General features: G+C 46.4%; 1 protein-coding gene across 2 annotated transcripts in view; it reads right to left on the bottom strand.

Annotated features, from left to right (window-relative positions):
* DNAJA3 (DnaJ heat shock protein family (Hsp40) member A3) overlaps positions 1-16578 on the bottom strand; it is a 29009-nt gene that overhangs the window by 2667 nt on the left and 9764 nt on the right. For both annotated transcript variants that reach the window (XM_006204323.4, XM_006204324.3), the window contains exons 5-10: positions 15381-15533; positions 9015-9162; positions 7805-7869; positions 6234-6362; positions 5600-5715; positions 4513-4610 (exon numbers count right to left, since the gene is read on the bottom strand). In XM_006204323.4, coding sequence (XP_006204385.1) covers positions 4513-4610; positions 5600-5715; positions 6234-6362; positions 7805-7869; positions 9015-9162; positions 15381-15533 — 709 coding nt within the window. The remainder of the gene's footprint in view (positions 1-4512; positions 4611-5599; positions 5716-6233; positions 6363-7804; positions 7870-9014; positions 9163-15380; positions 15534-16578) is intronic.

Genomic DNA, 16578 nt, shown 5'->3' with positions numbered 1-16578 from the left:
GAGGGCCCGCTGAGGGCACCTCTGCTGCACAAACGCATCACTTTAAAGACCTGCCAAAAATGAGGCAGGGAGGGCCAACTTTTTGAGTTGGTTTACAAACTGTACTCAATATTTTTAATTGTGCCAGGAGAATTAGCGCAGTTTAAAGTGCTAGGAGATGTATACCAAATGCAGTGTGTAACAGGGTACAAAATGGTCACAACCCCAAGATCTCAGTCTAAGATGCCTTCATCAGGGAGAGGCTCAAAGCTCTGGGCAGCAGGCCCCCAGCAGGGCCGGGGAGTGGTTGTCCTGGATGCAGTCCCCTGGGCAGTCCTCTGGACCTGGCATGCTCTCCAAACTCAAGAACATCCTCAGAGAGATAGCAGTGGACCCAAACAAGGATGTGCTAACAGAGGTCTGAGCATTCAAGAAAGCCTAAGTGACCAGAAGACACTGATTCCCAGGGCTCCCCAGGTGAGGATCTGGGCACTGCACACTGTGGCAGGCCCCTGCGAGAGGCGTCCATGGCCGCAGGTTACAAGACCAGGTGTGACCTCTCTCAGTCCTTCAAGCCCGCTTTTCTTGCATGAAGGCTTAAGTAACAATAAAAGGACTAACACAAAGGAATCCACAAACCAGGAACTTCCCATTGCTCCTGGGCCTCCTGGGACAAGAGAGGGTAAGAGAACTGAATTTTGCTATGTCCTTGGTAAGGGAACAGCAAATCTTTGTGTGTGTATGTGTGTCACACTATGAGTTACCACTGATGGAGCTTTTAACATATGCCAGGTACCATGTCAAACACGATCTTCATGATCTCACTTAATCATGTAAGAACCCTATGAGGTAGATGCTACTATCCCCAATTTACAGGTGAAGAAACTGAGGCTCAGAGAAGTGAAGAAATTCGCCTAAGGCGTTATAGCTAATAATGGCAGAGCTGGGACTTGAATCATCTGACAGAAGAACCCAAGCTCTTAACTATTAGTCACGAGACACAAAAACAGTATTTGAGCCACAGAGGCCAAAGTCTGGGAGAGCCAGCATAAGCACTGGTTAGCTGGTTAATGATTCACACACAAAAAAACAAAACAGCAAAGCACAGACACACCCAGAAATTCTCACTCCCTGCCACCAAGAACATGTTCTTATCTCTTTTTATTTTTTTAAATGGAGGTACTGGGGATTGAACCCAGGACCTTGGATATGCTAAGCATGCGCTCTACCACTGAGCTAGTACTGGCCCCCCTCCCCATTTTAAGTTAGAAAATTCAGGAAGCTCCTTCAGGAATAAGGCTTACTGACAGGGACATCAAAGGATTTAAGGACTGAACCAAAAGTCAGGGATGAACTGTGAGCCTCTGCACATGGATGATGAGGTCTGTAACTACACTGGCCTGGGGGAAGGGGAGGGACATGTCCTTGTAGGATGTCCCGGCACTTGGGCGCCTTCTGGTGTCATTACAGGATACAAACAAGAGCACTTTACTTCCAAAGCTTCTCTGAGTACAGACGGTACATGATTCCTGCACTTCTAACAAACAGGAAATGCCCCTGTGGAAGTCTCTCCAGCCGCATGGGCACTGAATGTCCAGTCCGCACCTTCAGAAGGTGACCAGAGGGAGGGGCTGCTCAGCCAACCACAGAAAGAGGTCAGACCGGAGGCCACAGGACTCCTCTATCAGACCACGGCTTTCCAGAGCAGGGTTTACATTTCCATCCCTCAGAAGGAAAATGAATTCAAATAAACTCAGCCAACAGCGCTCTGTAAAGCGCTGGGGACTCAAAGGGGACGCTTTCTGGTCAGCTACATGCAGGGATTCCCAGGCAAAGTGTTTGATGGACAATAACCAGATAACGTTCATTCCGTGAATCTGGACCCTTTCTGGGCCAGAATGTTTTCTCCAGTTACAAACTCCCAGTGTTACGAGCAAGGTCTAGCACTTATTTAGGGGCTCAATGTTTGCCTGTCTTCCCCCCCTTACACTGTAAGCTGGATGAGGGCAGTGACCCTGTCTCTCTGGGCATCATTTCTTGCATGCAGCAAATACTCAATGACCATATGAACAAACCATCTGTTTGAAGCCAACAGGACTCCAGGATCTGACTTCTGAGGACTGGACCCGCCCTACAGGTGGAGGTGCAGCACCCACAGCCTGACTCCGAGACGCCTACTCGCACAGACTGAGCCAGCAGAGCACTTCTCCTTCTACTAACATGCCTTTGCCCTCATCTTTCTCTTGCCTCTGCCCTGCAAAACTAAAGGAGCTCTACAGTCAGTGCCATCAGCTTGTCTGGGACGGGTCACAGGTGGGATCCCCAGAAAACAAGCTCTGGAACAGCTCCCTACACAACAGCTAAATGTACGTTCGTGTGTCGTACGTGTAAGAACTAAAGATGATCCAGAAACACGCATAATGAGCCACTCTGTGTCTCTGAACCCAAAAGGTCACGTGGCACGTGGTGACCTCAGAGGGCCCCATCCCCGAGAGCGCTAAGAGTCCCAAGCTCACTTCGGTCTTTCTGTGTCACAGACTGGGAACGAAGCCAGGGTCAGCCATTAAGGTTTCTAGCAGCTGCTTAAGGGAAGAAAGATTAACAAGGGGTACTAAACCCACCAAGAACCTTAGGTCAGTCTCCTACGTTACTGTAACTATTCCAAATCCCTTCCAGGTACCCTTTCCCGGAATGAAAGCAAAGACACCCAGGAATCAGTTTGTACCTGCAGTGACAGTCTCTAAAAATGACTGTCTAACTCACGGGGACTTAGAGGCTATTAAGAAGTGACACTTTAGCCCAAGAACCACTGACAACTGATTGCAACTGCTTCTAGTATAATTTGAAGAAAAGAGATTCAGGCTCTACCTATATAAATAGGACCCACTTTTAGAGAAGCTGTCAGGAAAGGGGAACCCTGTGTGCTGGTGTGTCTGCACACGTGGACTGCAAAAGTAACCTCTTCACAGCACAGCAGGAGGCTTACTCACACCCAGGCCACAGACTGACTGGCAGTGCATTCCTGGAAGCCAATGCTAAGATTCTTAAATGTCATTTAAAGAATTATGTCTGGGAGCCAAATTTCCCACTGGAATACAATTCTGAAATGACAACAGGAGTGGAAAAAAATAATTTGGCACACCCATTTCACTTTATAAACAACTTTTCAGAAATGCATCCAATGCATTTATTAATGTTAAGCTTACTTGGCAAAATTATGTCGATAAAAATTTTAAAAGAAAGAACCGGCAAAGTGTCTGGCACACAGGAGCCTCCCAATAAATCCTGGCTGAATGAGGGGAGAAGGCGTGCGCTAAACGGACAAGGGGCAAGGGCAGTGGCTGCGTGCTGTCTACAGAGCAAATCTCACATGCTCCGTGACTGCAGAAATACTGGGGATTCAGGAAGGAGAAGCTAGAGGTGCGTGATCGGAGTTAAGTGGAGTAACTATTCCCACTGTTCCCACTTCTTTTTAGTTCAAGGGACGTTAACTGGACAAGCCTGTGAACCAAAACCACTAAAATAAGTGCCCACTTAGTGCCTGGTCGGCTGCAGACAGGATCTGTGGCAGCTGCTTTTTCACAGAGGACTTGGTCCCCTGGGCTTGACAGGAGCTCAGGCTGCTGCTGCTGGGACCCCTGCCCTGGGGCTCTAAGACCAAGCCCTCGACCCCCGGCTCTGACCACCTGCTCTGAATGACTGTATATTAGTTTAATACCATTCAAGTTCTGAGAAGGTGAGAGGTCCATCCAGGATCCAGGCAAAAACAAAACAAGGCACCAAGGAAGCAACACTTTGGGCAACTGAAGCCAGTTCACCCTCGGCAGCGCCCATTCTGGCCTGAGGGGGAGGCCTAGCTGACAGAGAACAGCACCACCTCGGCAGAGCACCCCCGTCCCATGGGAGGAGGGCTGTGGCTGAGGTTCCCGTGGCCAAAGCATCTGCCTGCGGGCATTCTGGTATCAAATCACTAACATTTAACTACACTCTACAGATGGTTCATGACGTCTGAGCTCAGGGTAAATATGGTATCTGTTCACTGCCCTAGGAATTCAGTTAGACTTGCTGTGAACAGGCAGACCTGGGTCACGTGTCTGGTCTTTCAGTGCTGCGGTAACTGTTGTTTACAGGACACAGAAATCCTGGTGAAGCTCTCTGGGTCAGGAGTGCATTAAGCTTTTCAATCCATCTTCTCCTTTAGTGGTTACAAGGTGCTCCCGTGTAGGGACGTGCCCAAGGTCACAAGGCAAGTGGCAGAACCAAGGATAGAACTTGGGAGAGCAGCCCTCCAAGACACACAGCTGCCACCCGGCAGGAAGCACCACGGAAGTCGCCAACCTCGGCAACCAGCATGCGCACAGAGGGAGGGCAGCTTTCCTCGTGCGAGGCTGCCCTCGGCTGTTCCTAGCCCACAGCTCCCCTCTCTCCACTGTGCTCTTGGAGGCTTCATGAAGATTCCCAGGCGTAAACCCCAACATGCTCCCGAACCGTCCACCCTCCGTGGGGCTGGGGGCTCCCATGAAACTGCCTTACCAGTGCTTGTGCTGGTGACGCCATTCACTGTCCCTTCCACGTCAGTCTCATCTTCTGCGTAGCTCAGGATCAGGCTCTGCTGCCGGCTTGTCAGTCTCCTGTGGACCAAGCACAGTCCATGTCAGACAGTTTCCTTGGGGCAGTTCTTTAAATGACACAAAGGACACAAAGTGTGGGGGAAATGCGGGACCCCACAACCCAGGCACAGGGCACACCCTGAACCCAAGAGCCCACGCCCTCAAAGCTTCTGTAAATCTCAAATACTCTAAGTTGTTTTAAACAACACTGTGGCTGTGTTAAACAGTCTACTGGGGGAACAAAATGTTGTTACAATTCTGTGTGTAGGAAATTATCTAATTAAAAAGGGTGCTGGAAACCCTGTCCTCCCAAGCAGCGTCGGGCCTGCCCTGCTCCGGACACCCACAGCGTCCCGCTCCGCACGCCCACGGCCCCCCTGCTCCGCACGCCCACAACCCCTTGCTCCGGACAGCCATGGCGCCCTGCTCCGCACACCCACAGCCCCCTGCTCCGGACGCCCACAGCACCCCGCTTCGCACGCCCACGGCCCCCTGCTCCGCACGCCCACGGCCCCCTGCTCCGCACGCCCACGGCCCCCTGCTCCGCACACCCATGGCTCCCTGGTCTGCATGCCCAAAGCTCCCTGCTTGGACTTCTCTCCCAGAGGATGTAGACATCACACAGCTTCACAATCTGGTTATAGATCCGTCTCTCCCACCAGACGGGCATCCTGAGATAATAATAAAATCAAAGGCAGCAGCAATAGCCAAGCGTTCCCTGTGGGTTATTAATTTCAATCTTCCAGCAACTCAACGAAGTCAAGCTCTCTTATTATGGCCCCTTGGCAGACGGAGCACTCGGGAGGACAGACCTGACTTAAAGGAAGAAATGACCTGCTTCAGCCTCGGCGCTTACAGTAGCAGAGCCACACGGGCCCGGCGATTGGGCCGGGCGCTGAACCCCTACCACCGGCACCAGCCCGGCTGGTAAAGAACCCTCAATGGGCTCCCACTCGGTGGTGAAAGCCGCAGAGACCAGGCAGGCCTGGCCACGTGAAGCAGGCGCTTACTTCGGGACCCTTATCTTGATGTGAATGTAGTGATCTCCGTAGCCGTAGCTGTTAATCCGGGGGATGCCCTTCCCACTCATCCGAATCTTCTGGTCTGTTTGAATCCCAGGGGGGATCTACAAAGAAAGGAAGCTCTGGTTTTCCTTGGTCTCCAGGTGCCCAAATGAAAACATTTCATGACGTGAAGACAGTCTTACTCCTGAAAAGAACTCCGTCCAGGTTTCTAGACCAAGCCTGCCAACTACCACATGGAAACTAGCTAGACTGGGTCCCCCTCCCCACCCCCCCCAGCAGAGCCTGTGACAGGACTTGGGGCAGGTAGTTTGGGAAGGTGAGCCCAGGAAGCAGGAGGGAGGGAGCATGGAGAGGGAGACCTGGGAGGAGGCAGGGCCAGCAGGGGGCGCTGCTGAGACTGCTCCCCTGCCCAGGAGCGAGCGCAACCCAGGAACGGCCCCTGGTGACTCACACCCAAGGCATGGCCCAACACTCCTCCTGCCCTCCCCTAGACCCCATGTCCTCTGAATCCCAGACAAGCTGGTTGTTCACAGGTTCCCGCCATTCCTCAGCCATTTTCTGTTTCAGGAAAACAGGGCATCGATGTACGAGGGTGGCCGCAACGTGCTGGTCCTCTTACCGTCACGTTGATGGTCTCGTATAGGCCCTGCGCCCTGGCCGTGCCCCCAAGAATAGCCTGGGCTATGGAAATGAAGAGGTCGGAGTGGATGTCTGCGCCGTCCCTCCGGAACACGGGGCTTTTCTGCACCTAGGGCCAAAAGATGGGGATTACGCACAGGGAAGTCCTTCTGGAGAATGGACAACAGCCCTGCGTCTCAGCAGCCTAGAAAGTGGTGTTGAGAGAGAGAATGTACTTTCACCAAAGCGGCCAGCACCCCAGGCTCTGAGAGTTCCACAGTAGATCCTTTCTCCAAGGCAATGCAAGGGTGTCAGCCTCAGATCTTTCTTGGTGAAGGAGAATAAAAACGTAAAATCGGCTTTTGAACATTTAAAATAAAAATCTTACTGTGTACTGGAAAACATGAAGACACACAGACTAACATGACCTACAAAGGCAAAGATGGTTCATTTTCCCAACAGTCATGTGGCACAAACTGCCTTCAAGTCAGACTGGTAGTGCTGAAATCACTCTGATTTTAAAGGCACTATATTTTGTGAATAGACATTCTCTGCCTTCCAGTGAGTTCTTCTCTGTCTTTTTTTCCTCTATGTTATTAGCTGAGAACAGAATCTAAATTCTCTACCAGGCCTTCCTCATCGATTGGCTTCCAGGCCACTGCCTTTGTCTTTGATTCCTCAGTCTAGAAGTCTCACACTTGACATTATTTTTGTCTTTGTTTTAAATTATCAAGTATTTCATATATTCAAAAACTGGCCAAGTAAAAAAAGTAACACATGTGGTGCACCCACAACCCAGCTTAGGTAACAGAACATTAGGACACAGGTGACGTCTCCTCACCTGTTCACCCCTCCAGAGTAACCACTATGTTAGTTTAGTATTTATCATTCCTCTGAGCATCTTTTTACTCTTCCCACATATTTATGTGTCCCTAAACAATATATACTACCACCTCGTGTGGTTTAAGACTTCATACAGATCCTCTCCCTCCCTGCATCCTCCCTCGATCATGACCTAGAAGTCCCAAAACGTCTCATGCTGACACGTGTGGCCTGAGCCTCCTGCTCTGAGGTGCTCTGTGCCCATGCGCGGTCCACTCACTGTTGTCAGGGTCTTGCTACTACGAGTGAGGCTGTTGCGCACCCTGCGGGGGCCTCCTCAGGGACACGTCTGGTGGAACTGCTCCCAGAAGGCATGACCTCCTCTCACGTCTCCCTCACCTCATGAAACCAGGTCTGCCCTTGTGTGTGTATATACCTTGGCACTTGCTGTCCCTCTGAACAATTCGATACATGAATAAAAGACAAAAGGAGACGTTTCCTGTATTTTTATGTGTGCTATGTTTCCAACTTGTAAACACTTTGAGGAAACTTTGTTCTCTCCACACTCAGCAAAGAAGCTTGATGTAACACATGTTAAATCACCCTGCCAAGGTGGCCACTGCTCGCCCTGGAAACGCGGATGGCCAGGGGCTCCGTGAAGCTCCTACCTCTCCCACGAGAAGCGTTCGTTGGCGATACCTTCTCCAGGAGAGCAAGGGCCCAACAGAAGCTATGCAAGCAAGCACCTACCCTGAATGTAATGAAAATTTCTCTTTTTCCTACAGGCATCCTCACAGTCTGGCCATCCTCGACTCCTGTAAATAAAACCAAAAGTTCAAAAGAGAACAATTATTTTGGGACCTCCCAAGGCATTTTCTACCCTAGATCCACTTATCTAGAACCCACCAACTTCCTTACTCCTGTTTCTTGTTAACAAGAAACAACACAATCATCCAACACAGCAACAAGTATAACTTTTCAAAGGTGCAACATAGAATAATTAGTAACCGGGGAGGCTGGGGGGACCAGTTCAGCGGCAGAGTGCGTGCTTAGCATGCACAAGGTTCTGGGTTCAATCCCCAGTACCTCCATTTTAAAAAATAATAATAATAATTGATAACCAAACAAAAGCACCTTCTATTCATTTATTCAAGTTTACTGCTAGGTCCACATGGTGTCTCAGTGACTTTAGAGTCTAGCAGGAGACAGCTATTAACCAAATAACAACACTAACAAATTTATCACTACAAACAGAGATGTATTCTTAGAAGGAAAGATCCCAACTCCAGACAAAGGAACATCTAAGGATCTAAGGAAGGAGGGTTCCAGAAAGCCTCCCTACGGGAGTGATGTTTGAGCTGGGAGCTCCAGGAGAACAGAATCAGCCCACTGAAAAGAAGGTGAACAGTGAGCTTCAGACACCAGGAAGGGCATATGCAAAGGCTCTGCTCTGGGAAGCAGGGGCTACATGAAAGTCGGGAAGCTTCAGGGCAGGTAACAAGGGGGAGACTAATAAGAAGGGAGGCTGGAGACTAACAGGAGCCAAAAGAGGAGGCCATTTCTTGGCCCCTGAGAGTCACTGCAGGGTCCTCCACAAGGCGAGTGACATGATCAGACTGCCCAGGGGAAAGGTGGCCCTGGGAACGAGAGCTGGTTGTGGGGAGCAGACTGGTCCCGAGGGCAGGAGGAGCGGGTGGTGTGGCCGCATGGGCCAGTAGTGGGAACAGTGATGGCCTTGGGACAGAAGAGAGGCGGGAAGGGGCAGTTTCTTCATGCAGGAGCAGATGGGCCCGTCAGGCCCCATCTCCCTACAGGACATGTGTGTGCAGAGTTTGAGGATAACTGGGGCACAAAGGAAAAGGCAAGGAGACACCGGCTCCTCCTCCAGTCTGGGTTCCAGAAACAAGGACACCAGGGCCTTGGTTCCCAGCCTCCGAGTGTGGCGGAGCCCCAGACCCACCGGCAGGCACGGGGATCATCACTTTCTTCTTCTGCTTGGCTTGTCCTGCTCCTCTGCACACCACGCAGGGAGTCGTGATGATGGAGCCCCGGCCACCACACCTCCGACAGGTGGAGCGCATCACAAAAGGGCCTGTATTTATGGTTTCCTGATAAAAAGGAGAAGAAAAACAGACCCTTTATCACACTGACAGCCGAGGCCCTGGGACCACAACGTGCATGAGAGAGGAATCGTTTCGCTGAAGACTACTGTTTTGTGTGCATTCGCACTAAACATACTGCCTGAGGACGCAGGTGCAGGGGCTCAAACTGTTAACTGACCTAGAACACACTGACTTCTCAATTCCAAACCACCAAGCTGATTATATGACACTGAAAAATGAGATGGTCCCCTCTACAGAAGTTCCTGAAACCCCCTGGGAGCTGAGCAAATACGCTTTAAAAACAGTAAATGCCCCTCCACCCCATTAGAAAAGGGACAGCTGGGAAAGCAGGGAAAGCAGGATGAAAGTGGCAACTGAATGCAACCCCTGTGCAGAGGGGGGAGCAGCACTGTCCCCCAAGGCCCCTCAGTGTCCCCACCCCCATCACAGGAACCCCAGGAGCAATGAGGGAAGCAGCTCCCCTCGCAGGCGCTGGTGCTGCTATGCCCCTCCTCCTGGGGTGTCTTTGCCCTTGTCCCCACCCCCGCCAGGAGCCTCCCCAGCTCCCAGCTCCTCACCCAGCTGGTGGGGCCTTACAATTTGTGGCCACTCCCATCAGCTCCTCACTGGGCACCTTTTTATTTAACCTAATGTCCTTATTTTTTTTTTGGTAAATTATTAAGTACAATCGTTACAGCAAATCAAAGGATACAGAGATATATAATGAAATTCTTGCTAATCTCCCCCTCACCTTGACTCCCAGGGTGGCCAACTCTTAGTAGCTCAGTTTGAGGTGCTCTTCCCACAACTCACTGTTTTTTTTCTTCACAAGAGTTTCTTTTTTAAGTAAAAATTTTATAATGAGTGCATTATACTATCACTCTGCAACTTGCTCTTCATTTTATCTTCATGACACATCGTGAACATTCCTCCAGGCCAATAAATATAGATTTCAATTTCCATTTTAATACTTATGTTTCAGTGTTGCAGAAAAAAGTCTCTGCACATCTGTCCTTCTATTCTAATGTCTTTATCTTTTGTAACACAGATTTCCAAAGGCGGACCGGCTGGGACAAATAATTATTATCTTTAAAATTTTATGTGTTATATTTATTTGAAAAGGTCCTATGTGTATATGGTAAAAATTTCTAAAGTGAAAAATGGAGGTATGGTGAACAGTTAAGTGTGCCCCGACCCCTGACCCCTAATCATTCCAGGTCCCTTCCTTATAGGCACAGCTATAGTGATATTCTACTTTGACACACACATTTCAAGCCATCCACTTGGCCTGAAAAGCATTACGAGTTTTCCATAAGCCAAGGTAGCATACTGTGCACACAGTTCTGCAGCTTTTGCTGTTTGTTTTTAACAATGTAATGATCTTGGAGAGCATTCCTCATCACCATGTTTTCCAGACAACCTACTCCTGGTGGTCACCGAGGCCGTCCAGTCCTTCACTATTACACACAGGCTCCAAAGGACATCCTGTAGGTGTGCAATTTTTCAAGTGTGATCTGTAGGGTATGTCCCCACAGAGATGCACGTGTCAAGTTGAACAGCTACTGTAACCACCACTTCCCAAAGCCAGGGTGGTTTCCACTTCCACCATCAGTGCAGAGGCTTGGGCAGCAGCAGGGACGGTACCCGACTTTGAAACGTGTACCAGCTGAAGGGTGAGCCTCAGGCATCTTCTTGGCTCCCTCTGCACTTCCCTGACTGCTGGTCACTTGCATTTCCTCCTCTGCTCACCCTGACCTGTTTTTCCAATAAGTTGTTAGTCTTTTTCTTATTATTCTGAAGAAGCCCTTTACATATTAGGAATACTAACCCTTTAGCAAATGTGTTGCAAATATTTTTTCCCGATCTCAAACATTATACTTGGAGAGAAACATACTTCAGCTTTACTATCATACCTCAGTGCTCACCTTAAAAATGTGAAAAAAGAAAGTCATAGCGATTCAGGGCCTTGGAGAAAGGACCTTAGAAATGAGAGGGGACTGGGATCAATAAGAGTATCTGTAACAAGTGGCAGCAACTTGGCTCACAAAACTGTATCCATGGGAATCCTCATCCTAAGAGCGCCCTCTAGAGGAACACAAGCACAACTTCACTTTCTTAGACTAAGCAAATTGGTCCTTTTATCAGCAGGATTTATAGGTAACTGGACACACCCATCAGTGGACTATTATTCAGCCATCAAAAATGTTTAAAAATATTCAAAGATATGGAAAAGTGCTTTCACTATGATAAACAGTGAAAAGTGAGGGAAAACTGTATGTATGATTCAGCGGCTGAAAATTACATACACTATTTATAATAGCCATGACATAGAAACAACCCAAATGTCCATGGACAAATGGGACTGGATAAAGAAGTTTTGTGTGTGCGTGTGTGCGCATGTGTGCGTGTCAATGGAATACCACTCAGCCATAAAAAAGAAAAATGCCATTTACCTGCAGATTGGCATTCTAAGTGAAATAAGCCAGAAAGAGAAAGAAAAATGCCATGTATCACTCATCTGTGGAATCTTTAAAAAAAGGACACAAATGAACTGGTCTACAAGAAAACAGAAACAGGCTCACAGACATAGAGAACAAACTTATGGTTACCAGGGGGTAAAGAGGGTGGAAAGGGACAAATTGGGAATTCGAAAATTGCACCTCCTGGGGAGTGATGGAAATGTTAGCTGTCTTGATTGTGGTGGTGGTTTCTTTGGTGTATACATCTATCAGAAGTCATCTGCAATATGTGTAGTTTACTATACAAGAACCATACCACAATAAAGGTGTTAAAAAATAAAAAGAAAATTATAAACAAACAGGCAAAAACTTTCAAAGTCAAAAGACAGATTAAAAAAATGCAACTGAATTCACTGACAAAAGACTAATTGAATTAATTTATAAAGAGTTTCTACAAATGAATAAGAAAAAGATCAATTACTCAACAGAAAGAAGGGCAAAAGACTGAACAGATGCAAAGGAAAATAACAGCTCTCAAATCTTAGAAAAGATGTTCCACTTCATGTACAATAGATATCTGCACATTCAAAAAAATGAATATAAGAAATGACATTATGCAAAACTATTCACTGTCTATAATAGCAAAAGATGAGAAACAGCAAAACATCCAGCGATAGTGGCCTGGCTAAACAAACAGTGATGTGTCTATATGAAGGACTATTGTGACCATAAAAAGAGTGAGGCAGTTATACGTGCAGAGTATTTCCCAAACATACTGAGAAGTAGACACAAAACACCAGGGTACAAACAGTGCTAACAGTGTATTCTACCTTTGGTATGAAAAAATGCACGCACACATATGCGTGCACATACAGGCTTGCATCTAGAACAAAAGGCTGCTTCTGGAGAGTGGAACACAATGTAAAAGTCAAGAATGCAAGGGAGGGGGAGGTTATATAGCTCAAGTGGTAAAGTGCATGTTTAGCACGCATGAGGTCCTGCGTTCAATCCCCAGAGTCTCCTCCAAAAATAAATGAATAAATAAATAAACCTAATTACCAACCTCGTCAAAAAAAGACAAAAAAGAAGAAGAATGCAAGGGAGACTTATCTTACGCAGTTCTCAATTTGTACCCACTGAATTTTCAAAGATTTGCATATATAACTTATTCAAAAACTAGCAAAGCGGGGAGGGTACAGCTCAGTAGCAGAGTGCGTGCTTAGCATGCACGCGGTCCTGGGTTCAATCCCCAGTACCTCTATCTAAAAAACGAAAAAATAAATCTAATTACAACCCCCCCCGAACTTAGCTAATATAAAACAAAAATAACATCCCTAATCAACAACTAGCAGGTAACACACTAAAATACTAACAGTGGTGGGACTATCAGAGACTTCTGTCTCCTTTTTATGCTTTTCAGTGCTCAAAGACAAATTCTATCCCCTCCCCGCCCCCGTACACACACAAACCACAATGATCTGAATTTAAAGGAGGGGAGGCAAACAATCCAACTCCCTTAAAAAAGAAACCATTTAAATGCAATACAAACATATTCAATGGAAACCTGACTGCATTTCAAACAAATAGTATAATCATAGTGAAGTGGGAGAAAAAGAAGTGACCTACATAAACTGAGCACAGTATTTTAACAACATACCCTCAATCTAAAGATAAAAAGAACTCTAGATATCACATGCCAGTTAAGTAGGACTGTATCCTGCAGTGGTATGAGTAACGATTCTGAAACTACTTTTTGTGTTGCAGGATCAAACAAATGAATATTAAGGATAATTAGAGCCAAACTTCTCTTTACTAGAAAATAGTTTCAAATGTAGACAGGCAGAAGACTAGATAAACCCAGTGGTGTTGGACTGAAAGTGGAACAATCAGGTTGAACTCACTGATATGTTGGATGGATGGTGGGTGGTTTGCAAGAGTGGCTGGATTGGTGTGTACATACGTGCATATATACATCTACAATATGAATATGGAAAAACAGATAGATATGGAATATGTATCTGTGTGTGCACATGCACAAGTGCTCACATGCACAAGCACACACTTTTTTCCTGGCTCAGTCTGCTGAGAGGATTTGGAAGCAGTGACACTCCAGGCACAATGCACACACCTGAGGCACAGATCTTGGTTTCTAAATCCCATTAGACACTAAAAGGAACCAGGACTCCTTGGAGAAATGGCTAGTTCCAGGGTATGGCAGGCAAAGTACAAGTTGTCTAGAATATCCTGTTGTGATAGAAAGTAAGGAAGTGCTGAGAGAACGATGGGGCCATGTCAAAAGGACACAGCAGTCAGCTGGAAGAGACTTCCACAGGCCAAGTAGGGGATAATTTGGGCATGAAAGTAAGTAGTTATCTTGATGATGCCCCAGTGAATAAAATAACAGTCTGTGAGTTTATACTGATACGAACAAATGAATAAATAAATGGAGAAGAAAAGAAAGCTCTTCTTTCGGTAGAATGCCAACTAATAAACAAAGAAGGGATATTGTAATCAGAAAATCACCATTTTGCAACAGTAACAGTAATTATTAATTTTAGGCAAGAATGACTAATGGATGCTATAACTAGTGGGTAAAAGTTTGATAAGGAACAGGGTACTTACATAGTGTCAAGATACCTCATGACTTCCTTGTTAATTTTGAAATTGTAACTTTACAGTGAAGAAAGCCGGCAGACAGTACCTTAACTGACTGTGATCAAACATTAACATCAGCGCTAACAGGACAGACTGACACCTCATGACTCCAGAGATGATCCATGGAAAGGGCACTACATCTCTGGGGTGTCTCTGCCAAAAATGCACAATCTAAATCTTATCATGAGAAAATATCAGATGACCCAAAGGAGGGACATTCTACAAAGCAGCTGGCCTGTAATCTCAAAAAACTGTCAAGTTCATGACAGACAAAGGAAGACTGAGAAACTGTTCCCAATTATAGCAGACAAAAAATATGACAACCAAACACTGCAAAGATCCTAGATTGGATCCTGGGCCTGGGGGTAAAAAGAGCATTATAAGGACAAAAGAAAAAATTTGAGTAAGTACAGATAATGGTATTGTATCGATATTAAATCTCCTGATTTTGACAACTTACTGTGTGGTTACATAAAAGAATGTTCTTGGTCCCCTCTCTCTCCCTCTTTGGAGACAGCTCACACTCTGCCTATGGAGTGTGTACCTACTTTTAATCTGAGCACCCAACCGCCACACTTCGTGGCCTTTCTCTTGCCTTTCAATGTATTTCTCTGAATAAATCTACCTTTACTCAAAAAAAAAAATGTTCTTGCTCTTAGAAAATACACACCATAAATGACAAAGCAAATGGGACAAAGTATTAACAACTGGTGAAGCTGGGTAAAAGGAAGAAGGGAGCAGTTCTTCATAATACTCTAAGTTTGAATTATATCTAAAGCTCAACAAAAAGAAAAAGAAAGATTATATTTCAATCAAAATTTCAGTTCCCTTCCCCCGACCCTGGTTTCAAATGACCAAAATGGCCCAAAGTACATTCACACGGAGGACAGCAGTTTCTGTGCTGCTTCTGTATTGCTGACCAGGACAGAGCACCCCTGGAAACACAAAGAAGGTTCTAGATAAAATCGTCCCACCTAGTTATGAACCCACAAAGCCCTAGGTACTGCTGAATAAATATTCACGGGCGCACAGGAAAAAGGAATGGTGGGGAGAAGGGTAGGGAGCACAGTGGAGGGGACCCCGGGAGGCCAGGCCCTGACACGCTCTCACCATGCCGGAGCCACCGCAGTAGTGGCAGTGCTGCACCTTGGTGCCAGGCTCGCTCCCCTTGCCGTCACACCGCTCACAGGTATCCATGATGTTCACCGTGAACTCCTTGTTGACGCCCTTGGCAGCTTGATTGAATGTCAACTCCATGATGTACTAAATAAATCAAAGGATGACCTGTTATCTCTCTAAAAGTAAGGGAGGGAGCTGGCCAGCAGTTTACAGTTACTTCACTTTCTCTTTTAAAGACTTTATTTGTTAAAGCAGTTTTAGGTTTCCAAAATTGAGAGGGAGGTACAGATATTTCCCACATACCCTTTGCCTCCACACATGCACAGCCTCCTCCATTATCAACATCGCCCACCAGAATGGTACTTTTTTTTTTTTAATCAAGGATGAAGCTATGTAGAGGGGAGGGTATAGCTCATGTGGTAGAGCACATGCTTAGCATGCACAAGGTCCTGGGTTCATTTCCAGTATCTCCTCCAAATATAAGTAAATAAGTAAACCCAATTACCTCCCCCTCAAAAAACAAAAAGCCAAAAAAAAGATGAACCTATATTGACATATAAACGTTCAAAGCCCATAGTTTACAATAGGATTCACTCCTGGTCTTGTACACTCTCTGGGTCTGAACAAACATACGATAGCTTGTAGCCTCATTATAGTATCATGCAAAAAGTTTTCTCTGCCCTGAAAATCCTGTGCTCCACCAATTCATCTCTTCTCCCAATTATTTTACTTTTTAACTTACCTGTATTCTGTCAAGTAAGAATAGATGGCACTCACTTAACTGATTCTGCCCTGCTCCTTGGGATTTTTAGGAGATTTTTTTTTTTAATTTAAGTGAAAATGTACTTTTCAATAAACTGAAAATGCTCAGGGATAACATTTGTACATGGTCCTTACTAACAGCTCAAATGATCCACAATCGTAACTTACATAATGAAACATTTCCCCTCTCTAACTCTGATAATATCTTAAACAAGACATAAATACAGAAGAGATGGTATTGGCACTACCTCCCTACTGGATTGAGCTCTCCAAGAATAATGACACAGGCTCTAGATAAAATACTCCCACTCTAATTATGGACTCTGAGAGCCTGAGGTGCTGCCTGATTGAGCAAACTGGTGCACCTTATTACTTACACAGTTCTCCAAATACTGGAACTATTTCCTACCAAGATGGCTACCCCTAA

This window comes from Vicugna pacos, chromosome 18 (genome assembly GCF_048564905.1).
Source record: "Vicugna pacos chromosome 18, VicPac4, whole genome shotgun sequence".
In the NCBI taxonomy this organism is placed as follows: domain Eukaryota; kingdom Metazoa; phylum Chordata; class Mammalia; order Artiodactyla; family Camelidae; genus Vicugna; species Vicugna pacos.
This window is presented reverse-complemented; position numbering and strand designations above follow the sequence as displayed.